Source organism: Verticillium alfalfae, genomic scaffold (assembly GCF_000150825.1).
Source record: "Verticillium alfalfae VaMs.102 supercont1.16 genomic scaffold, whole genome shotgun sequence".
Classification (NCBI taxonomy): Eukaryota; Fungi; Ascomycota; class Sordariomycetes; order Glomerellales; family Plectosphaerellaceae; genus Verticillium; species Verticillium alfalfae.
Window position 1 is genome coordinate 88,955 of NW_003315023.1, and position 9,004 is coordinate 97,958.

The 9,004-nt window shown below is 58.3% G+C and overlaps 5 protein-coding genes across 5 annotated transcripts in view; 4 read left to right on the forward strand and 1 right to left on the reverse strand.

Annotated features, from left to right (window-relative positions):
* Positions 1-233: 233 nt before the first annotated feature.
* VDBG_09708 (conserved hypothetical protein) lies at positions 234-2,341 on the forward strand (the record flags this gene model as incomplete). Its single annotated transcript, XM_002999942.1, has 3 exons — positions 234-239; positions 282-2,191; positions 2,245-2,341. The coding sequence occupies 3 exons, from the start codon at positions 234-236 to the stop codon at positions 2,339-2,341; spliced, it is 2,013 nt and encodes a 670-aa protein (XP_002999988.1).
* Positions 2,342-3,291: 950 nt separating this feature from the next.
* VDBG_09709 (conserved hypothetical protein) lies at positions 3,292-3,414 on the forward strand (the record flags this gene model as incomplete). Its single annotated transcript, XM_002999943.1, has 1 exon — positions 3,292-3,414. One exon carries the CDS (start codon positions 3,292-3,294, stop codon positions 3,412-3,414), a length of 123 nt encoding a protein of 40 aa, XP_002999989.1.
* A 257-nt stretch (positions 3,415-3,671) lies between these two features.
* On the forward strand, positions 3,672-4,163 carry VDBG_09710 (CDP-diacylglycerol-serine O-phosphatidyltransferase; the record flags this gene model as incomplete). The annotated part of the gene is made up of 1 exon (XM_002999944.1): positions 3,672-4,163. The coding sequence occupies one exon, from the start codon at positions 3,672-3,674 to the stop codon at positions 4,161-4,163; it is 492 nt and encodes a 163-aa protein (XP_002999990.1).
* Positions 4,164-5,013: 850 nt separating this feature from the next.
* VDBG_09711 (threonyl-tRNA synthetase) lies at positions 5,014-7,852 on the reverse strand (the record flags this gene model as incomplete). The annotated part of the gene is made up of 7 exons (XM_002999945.1): positions 5,014-5,207; positions 5,338-5,553; positions 5,659-5,866; positions 5,922-5,957; positions 6,020-6,288; positions 6,346-6,616; positions 6,674-7,852. The coding sequence occupies 7 exons, from the start codon at positions 7,850-7,852 to the stop codon at positions 5,014-5,016; spliced, it is 2,373 nt and encodes a 790-aa protein (XP_002999991.1).
* Positions 7,853-8,463: 611 nt separating this feature from the next.
* VDBG_09712 (H/ACA ribonucleoprotein complex subunit 1) overlaps positions 8,464-9,004 on the forward strand; it is a gene marked incomplete at both ends in the record, with an annotated part of 944 nt that continues 403 nt past the window's right edge. Inside the window, 4 exons of the mRNA XM_002999946.1 lie at positions 8,464-8,520; positions 8,622-8,665; positions 8,757-8,855; positions 8,935-9,004. Coding sequence (XP_002999992.1) covers positions 8,464-8,520; positions 8,622-8,665; positions 8,757-8,855; positions 8,935-9,004 — 270 coding nt within the window. The remainder of the gene's footprint in view (positions 8,521-8,621; positions 8,666-8,756; positions 8,856-8,934) is intronic.

Consider the following 9,004-nt stretch of genomic DNA (forward strand, 5'->3'; position numbering starts at 1 on the left):
AGAACATCAACCCAAACGCCCGCCCTTCTCCACAGCCATTGCCAGCCTCGAGTCGTTATAGTGTCTCCGGCATGAGCGGCTTGGGCTCTCCCGTTCTCAATGGCAAATCAAACCTACCTGTGTCGCACTACGCACCTCGAATTGTCAATGCTCCTAACAATGCTCATGTATGTTTTCTCAGCTGGCCGCTCAGAAACGTCAACGCACCGTCCAACGGAGCGCATCACGACACCATGTCCGTATGCGTGTAAAAGTTCTTCGTGCTGACAATCGATGTGCAGGTCTACCAAAAGTTCTTCTGCGTGTACGGCACGATCGGAGACCCGTCTCAACACACCATTGAAGGCGTCGTCACCGTGACCCGTGAAGACGACCAGTTCCCTCCGACGGAATGGAAGGTCTGCGACTCTCACTGGAAAGCCGTCATCTACCTCCAGCCAGGTCCCAACAGACTCCGATTCGACTTTTCTAGCCCCAAGCTTTCGAACAGCTCGAACAGCAACAGGCTCCACTCGACCTATCTTACCATTAACATGACGCCACCATACAATGCGCCCTTGCAACTCGCCGTTCTCTTGGCGAAAGACTCGCCCGAGACGTTCGACTCTGTGCCTGCGCGCATCGCAGTGGAAGGGAACGGCCTCGATGCTGCTGTACGAAAGTACCGCATGGCAGCGTATCTCTGGCACGCTTTCACCGGGGAACAAATGGTGCGCCAGAAGATGGGTCCTCGAAGCTTTGGATTCGAAGAAGAGTGGACCGGCAGCACGTCGCACCAACAGGATCGCATGCAGGGCAAGATGCGCCGTGAAGCCAGAGTTCACATAATTCGGTCCGAGAAGACGGTTGCTGAACTCCGCGAATTGCAATCTGCGCAGCAGACAACCGAAGGCGCTAACAAAAATGGACTGTTCCATGTGGCTGCCGAAGCTGTCAATGACTACTTCAAGCCTCTGCCGGGCCAGAAGCAATATGTCTCAGTCTTGCTGCTTGACGCGCACTGGGACAAGGCGGCTGGTGCAGTGACAGGCCACGTCGCACACGGCGGTTCAGTTGGAGACCTCAATCTAGCTGTCTTTGGCTCGCAGTTCCTACAGAGTTACCCGAGCAGCCTCGATGAAGTCGGCGACTCCTTCCTCGACTGTACACGGCTAGATACGGATGCTGTTTCGAGCGAGGCTGGGAGCTCCTGGGAAGCTGCCAATGCTGGTCTAGGAGGGCACCTGAAGGAAATCGGCCGCATGTTTGGATGTACCGAAAGGGAGACGGGCATCATGAGCAACGATTTCTTGACATTCGGACGCAGTTTTGTCGCCCGGGAATCTTTCTCCACCAGAACCAAGTCAAAGGGCGGGCTCGTTCTAAGCAAAGATGAGTGTTCATGGCACTTCCTCGACTGTCTCCGGTTCCGCTGGCATCCCTGCTTCAGGCTGCCGAACGATCGACCTTGTCACGTCGACGATAGCATGAACGCCTTTCCCATCGAAGGGAACCAAATTGTGCTGACGGCCAAGACGGGTGTCGTGGCGATCGAGATTCTAGGCGAGGGGGAGACCGTTTGCCACCACTGGATCGATTACGGCACGAGAGAGGGTCTCCCAAAGCAGCAGGTCCTCAGCGAGCTGCAGATCAGGGAGCGCCTCCCTGAAGCCATCCGTAAAGGCCATGTTCGCCTACGAGCTCTTTCGGGCGGCGGAGGTAGTCTGATGATTGACGATCTGAAGAGGCTCTGCTCCAAGGAGTCGTCCCTCAAGCTGACTGGCCCACTGGCACCTGGACCATTGAGCCGGATCGCCTATCGAAGTCTGCCCGTGGGGTCTCCAGCGAGGGAGGGCAGCGAAGCGCAGGAGGTTGTGATCCAACGCGAGGGTAGGCTGCTCCTCCGTGTCGTTGTGTACCACGACCCCACAACAGTGCATGGGATCGAGTTCATCTATGAAGACACCTCGACACAGCTTCTGGGAACGAGAGCAGGCAAGGAGGGTGGCGACACTTTCAGTTTTGGTCAGTATTACTCTAGGCGGGAAGCCACGGTGGCATGGGTCAAGGCTAACAAGTGCACAGACATTCGACGGGGCGAATACATCACCGGATTCCACATCAGGGCTGGCGAGTCGATTCAAGGTCTTGCGGTCATCACAAGCTTGGGCGAAATGTCCCTCGTGTACGGCAACCCTCAGGGCGGCCATATGTAAGTGTGCCACTGCAGATGCACAAGCAAACACGACTAACAGGATGGCGCAGGACAAACTTGCTCTGCCCTACTGGTTACACAGTCTGCGGCGTCTCTGGGTCGAGCAGCTCCCAGCTCGACTCTCTCGGATTGATCATTGTCCGGTGAGCAAAGCACATGCCGATACATAGCCCGAGGGCAAGCCAAGAAGCACATGCTGCGGTCGACTTGAGCCCATACAGCTCCTTTTTCTTTTGTGTGCAGGGACACATGTTTCCTCACGACACGGTCGGTCATGACTATAGACCCTGGACACCAACCAGTTGGGATATGTGCCAATCGACGGGACACGGCTCCCACTTAATATCATCTTGTCTGTTAAATGCGGTACAGGCCTGGATCACTGGCTGGTTTGGTATGGTCTCGGATTGGAATGAAATGGTACGAGCCCGGATTCCCGTGGCAGTAAGCAAGCAAGCAAGCAGGCAACAAGCATTACGGTATAGAACAGCACATGCGGCGTTTAGGGGGAAACAGGCACCTGGATATGATGGCTTCGATAGGTGTCTCATTGTGTTTTTTTTATCATGTCTTCTTCTTCCTCTTCCTCTTGTTTACCAAGAGGGTACGAGCCGGCTGAGCTCGTCCCGTACTGTCCATACAGTCCACCCACAATAGCACCACAACTGTAGAGAATGTGCATGAAGATAGACTACCTGTATCCTGTTACTGTCATGCAGATCAACACTTGGTGAGCAGTGTGTACGTGCTCGTGTTCGTCGCTGTCTGTGGCTGAGGCTGGCGGACGGTTTGCGGGCGAATGACGCTAGTCGAGTTTGGGACTGAAGCGGCCGGACCGATGACGGCATAGTGCCTGCCGAAGCGAAGCGATTGTGACGACCTGCCACTTCATCGACATTTCGCATCCTGCATCCAGTTCCCTCTGGTGACCGCACAAAAACTTGGCCTTCCTCCGTCAACGTCAAAGCAAGGCTTGTCTCCCGCCAACACCAGCGCACAGCTCAACGACACACCACCTTGACCATCTACCGACTGTCCACCTCAATCCTCACACACTACTCACACACTCACCGCATTGTCAGCCCAAAAAAAAGAACATGTCGAAACGAACAAGCAGCGCCGTGACCAACGGCAGCCTGAAGGAGGGCGGTGACGTGAGCACGCCTGGTACGTCGCTTCCACGTCCACCTCTCGCCCGTGCCACGATGTCTGTGTGCTAACTGGCGATGCAGCGAGGACAAGCAGAAGCTTCTTCTCTCCTCTGAGACAGGCCATTTTTCTCTCATCCGAGCGATGCACCTGGCTGACCTCATCACTCTGTGCAATGGTATGCTTCCTCGGCTGTTGGCCAACAGTGCTGGCGATATATCTTTCCCCAGAAAATCATACTCACTGATGTGTCACAGGCGCCTGCGGAACGCTCTCGATTTTCACCTCCCTCAGCTACTGCCTAGGCGACCCGGCCGACCTCTCGACCATGTACCTCGCCCTCTTCTTCCTGCCGTTCGGTCTGTTCTTCGACTTCATGGACGGCAAGGTGGCGCGCTGGCGCAAAAAGTCGTCCCTCATGGGCCAGGAGCTCGACTCGCTCGCCGACCTCATCTCATTCGGCGTCGCCCCAGCGTCGGCCGCCTACGCCCTCGGCCTGCGCACGCCGCTCGACCGCCTGCTCCTGACCTTTTTCGTCCTCTGCGGCCTCACGCGCCTCGCCCGCTTCAACGTCACCGTCGCCGTGCTGCCCAAGGACGCGAGCGGCAAGAGCCAGTACTTTGAGGGCACCCCGATCCCCACGTCGCTCGCCACCGACAGCGTCATGGCCTACTGGATCTACACCGGTGCCGTCCTCGACAAGCTGCCACTCGGCACCCTCTTCGCCGGCTCCTTCCTTGAGTTCCACCCCGTCGCCCTCCTCTTCGTCGTCCACGGCTGCCTCATGACGAGCCGCCGCATCCGCATACCGAAGCCTTGAGCGGGGGGAGATCCGTCAACACGGGGATTCAACTCCCTGCTCCGAACCTGACCCTGGGTTTGGGCATTTGGCACTCTTTGTCTATTTCACCCTCATGACTTTTCTCCCCTTTCCCTTTCGGCGTGGCGTGACGGACTGGGCAGAAACAAATTGCGTTATTTTCTCTCTCTCTCTCTCTCTTATAACATGGCAAAGCAAAAACAGTGGGATCGGAACGCGAGGCGGCGAGGAAGCTGGCACAGCACACGGTACGCGGCGGGCACACAGATGGAGACTGTAGGTTAGCGGACCGTGGCAGGGAATGGCCTCGATCTCCTGGTCGCCTCCCTGACGTCATGGCTCTGTTGTCAAGCGGACATGTTTGAAATCGTTGCGTGGATTGGAGGTGTGTCGTAGTTTTTTCCCGGCTGGCTGGCTGTGCGGCAGATAATACAAAATGCATGATACCCTGAGACTGAGACTGGCGGCGTGAGCGTGAGCGTGAGCGACAGCGAAGGGATGTTTCAGAAAGGACTGGTGAATTCGGGACGCCTGGAGAGGGATTTGTTGCTTGCCTTCAGGAGCTGCCAGAACATCAACGCATGCATGTCACAACAACCGGAACACCGACCAAGCATGTCACAGCAGCCGTGACGAACCAAGACCACAGCATGCCGAACAAACCGACAAGCACAACCACCAAAACGCAAGTCATCTTCACATGTCAATTCATCATCTTCATTGCTTTTTCTTTCATCTACCGCCCACCGTCCATGGCGAATGCAAGATAACGCAACCCCTGCGCCCCCAGCGCTTCCCACGACGCCCTGCCTCTCCGCGATCTAGACACAAAAGCCTGCCGTCCTGCCGCTCAGGCCTTCTTCGCCTCCGGCGCGGCAGGCTTCGCCGACGGCCAGGGGTTGTAGACGAGGCGCGAGTCGCGCAGCTCCTTGAGCTTGGTGATGGCCTCGTTGACGTCGACGGGCTTGCCGCGGTCCTGGCTCGACGTGTCGTCGCGGTAGCGCACGTTGACCTGGCGGCCCTTCATCTCCTCGTCACCGACGACTGGCGGTGGTCAGCTGCTGCTTCCATACTTCATGTCACGTCACGGGGATGGGGGGGCGGTCTTTGCGTGCACGAAGGCCGGTCTCCCGGAGCGCAAGGTGCGGTGCGGCAAAAAGGACGGAGAACGTACTGAAGACAAAGTTGTACTGGGCCAGCTGCGCGCGGCGGACCTTCTTCTGCAGCGTCTCGCCGGACAGGTCGACGTCGACCCAGAAGCCGGCGTCCTTGAAGATCTTCTGCACCTCCTCGGCGTACTCGAAGAAGCCGCGGCCGACGGGGATGATCTGGATCTGGCGAGGGCTGAGCCACATGGGCCACTTGCCGCCAAAGTGCTCAATCAGGATACCTGGAGATTTGTCAGTCCACGGCTAAAGTGTGCTGCCTGCAGTTCCCGGGTCCACTCACCCGTGAAGCGCTCAATGCTGCCGGCCATGGCGCGGTGGATGATGACGGGGCGGGCGCTTCCACGTCAGAGGCTTGGACATGCGCAGCTGCTTTTTCGCAGGCTCCTTGCCGTCGGCGGCGGCAGGAGCGGCGGCGGCGGCGGCAGACTCGACAACAGCCTCAGGCTCCTTGGCCTTGACTTCGGGGCCCTTTATCGCAGCGTCCTCCTTTGTCTTGGCGGCGGAATCGGCCGTGACGTACTCGAGGCCAAAGTTCTGATATGGTCAGCACCGACGCCACGCAGCGTCGTCAATGGGGGGAGAAACTTACAATGGGCAGCTGGAAATCCAGCTGGATGGTGGCGCACTGTGACCGAGTCAGCTTCACGGGTGTTCTCTTTCTCAAAGGGCACATGGGCGTCGACATACCTGCCACTCGCGGTTCAGGCAGTCCAGAATCTTGATGTCGATCTTGGGTCCGTAGAAAGCGCCGTCACCCTCGTTGAGCTCCCAAGCGACGCCACCCTCGGTGGCGGCAAACTCGTCAAGGGCGACCTTCAGCATGTCCTCTGCCCTGTCCCACGTGGCGCGCTCACCCATGAACTTGTCGGGGCGCGTGGAGAGACGGAGCTTGTAGGTGAAGCCGAGAAGAGAGTACATGGACCTCAGGAAGTCAAACAGGTTGGTGATCTCCTGGCCTACACATCCGCGTCAGTAATCGGTCCAGGATGCACCGCCTCTGGTGGGGCGCTCACCAATCTGGTCTTCTCTGCAGAAGATGTGGGCGTCGTCCTGCTGGAAACGGCGCACGCGCGTGAGACCAGACAGGGCACCGCTGGCCTCGTTTCGGTGAAGGACGCCAAAGTCGGCGACCCTCCAGGGCAGCTGGTGGTACGCCTTGGGGGCGTGGCCGAACATCAGGCAGTGACCGGGGCAGTTCATGGGCTTCAGCGCAAACTGCTCCTTGTCGACGTCCATGACGAACATGTCGTCCTTGTAATGCGCCCAATGGCCGCTGACTTTCCACTAGAGGCTCGAGTCAGTGTTGTGATCGCCAGATGCGAGAACCAATGGTAAGCTTACGAGATCAGAGTTGTACATGTTTGGCGTGATGACCTCGTGGTAGTCGCGCTTGAAGTATTGCTCCTTGATGTAGGCCATGAGGGTGTTGTAGATGCGAGCACCATGAGGCAGCCACATGGCGCTGCCGGGCGAGAGCTCGTGGAAGAAGAAGAGCTGCTGCTGCTCTCCGAGCTTGCGGTGGTCTCTCGCCGCCGCCTCCTCGAGCCACTTCTTGTGGGCAGCAAGCTCCTTCTTGCTGGGGAAACTGACACCGTACACACGCTGGAGAGAGTCGTTCTCCTGGGAACCGAGGAAGTAGGAGGCACTGTTCTTCATGATGCTGAAAGCCTCGATGCGCTCGGTGCTGGGCACGTGGGGGCCACGGCACAGATCGATCAGGGGGCCGTTGCGGTAGACGGTCGTCTTTGTGCCGTCGGCAATCTTGTCCTTGATGATGTGCTGCTTGTACTTGTTGTAGCTGAACATCTCGAGCAGCTCATCCTTGGTCATCTCCAGCCTCTCAAACTTCTGCTTCTCCTTGACGATGGAGCCGACGATGGACTCGAGGGGCTTCCAGTCGCTGGCCTGGACGGACGCACCACCGGGGAGGGCCATCTCGTAGTAGAAACCGTTGTCGACGGGGGGGCCGATGCAGAGGGAGCAACCGAACCGCCTCTCGCAGGCCTCGCCGAGAATATGCGCCGAGCTGTGCCAGAAGACCTGCTTGCCCTGCTCGTCGTCAAAGTTGAGGAGCTCGAGCTTGCAGCTGGCCTCGAGCGGCCTGTCGAGGTCCCACAGCTGGTTGGGGTCCTTGTTCAGCCTGGCGACGACGGTGCGCTTGTACAGGCTGTTGGAGATGCCCTTGGCAATCTCGCCGGGCGTGGTCTCCCAGCTGGTGCCGGCCTTGATGGTGCCGTCGGGCATGGTGATCTCGATGGGCTTGCGCTCCTTGGCGGCGATCTCCTCATCTTGTCGCTTCTTCAGGCGGTCGAACAGCTCAATACGGGACTGCAGGAAATCGGGGGCGGGCTTGAGCTCGAGGGGTCCAGCCGAGGCGGCATCGTCACCGCCCTTGGCCTTCTTCTCCTTCTTGGGCTTGTTGTCCTTGTTGTTATTCGGGGTGGCACCGGCACCGGCACCGACAACGACCTTCTTGACGCCCTCGGTGATGGACTCGACGGCCTTCTTCGCTTCCTCCATGGCGGCGTTCGATTGGCGTCGAATTCGGAGCGGTGGGTGAGAAGGGTGGGCGTTGAGAGTTGTTGCGGAAAGGGGGGTGGAGGATGAGTGCTGGAAATATTTTGGGCTGATTCAACACAACCACGGAGGACGATTTCGAGTCACCCCGCCAAAAGCTGCAAGGCAAGTGAAGGAGGGGTCGTGTTTCCGCCAAATACGGTGCACGGGCAGATGCTGTAGTTGACCGTAGTGGGGGTTTTCCCTCTCTCGTCCTCTGCCAGTCTGCCAGCCGGGGGGTCCACTTCCGTTCCTCGAGCCAGGTGCCGGCAGCCAGGCATCTCAGATGGACCCCACCTCCCCAGTTATAATCGTTACCACTGAGGCTCCTTCGGCGAATAGCTTTTCCCCGACCGGCCCCCCGCCCAATCAGAGGCTGCTTTTCGGCACCACAATTGAACTTTTGGGCATTGGAAATTTTCTGTCGAAGCCTCGATAGCTAGCTCCGAAAGCAAGCAAGCAGGCAAGCAGGCACGCAACGACACGGCGAGCAGCTTGCAAAGAAATCACCCCAACGCTGCCCAACGCACATCTTCACGACCAGAAACGAAAGAACGAAAAACAAAACAGACGCAATGTCATTCCGAGGCGGTCGCGGTGCGCCCCGCGGATTCGGGCGGTCGTGGGTGGAGGTACGAATTGACTGCAGAACCCCCCTCCGGCAGCAGCACCAACACATGGAGAACCAGACAATGCAAGCAAGATCAGGCCGACTAACGTGAGAGCTTCACAGGCCGTGGAGGTTTCCAGCAACGCGACATGGGTCCCCCGGCGCAAGTCCTAGGTGCGACATGAATCCCTTCCCTCCCCCGGGCGAGAGCCACTCTCGAGCGAGCAACCAGAAACTGACAACATGGGGTTCGCAGAGATGGGCAAGTTCCTGCACGCCTGCGAGGGTGAGATGGTCTGCGAGAGCATCAACCCCAAGGTACCCCAGTTCAACGCCCAGATGTTCCTCGAGAACAAGGTCAGCATCCCCCCTCTGCATGCCAGCGCGCCTGGCTCGTCTTCTCCAAGCAAGCACCGACTGACACACGGCCCCGCAGACCTCCATTGGCAAGATCGACGAAGTCCTCGGCCCCATCAACCAAGTCTACTTCACCATCAAGCCCTCCG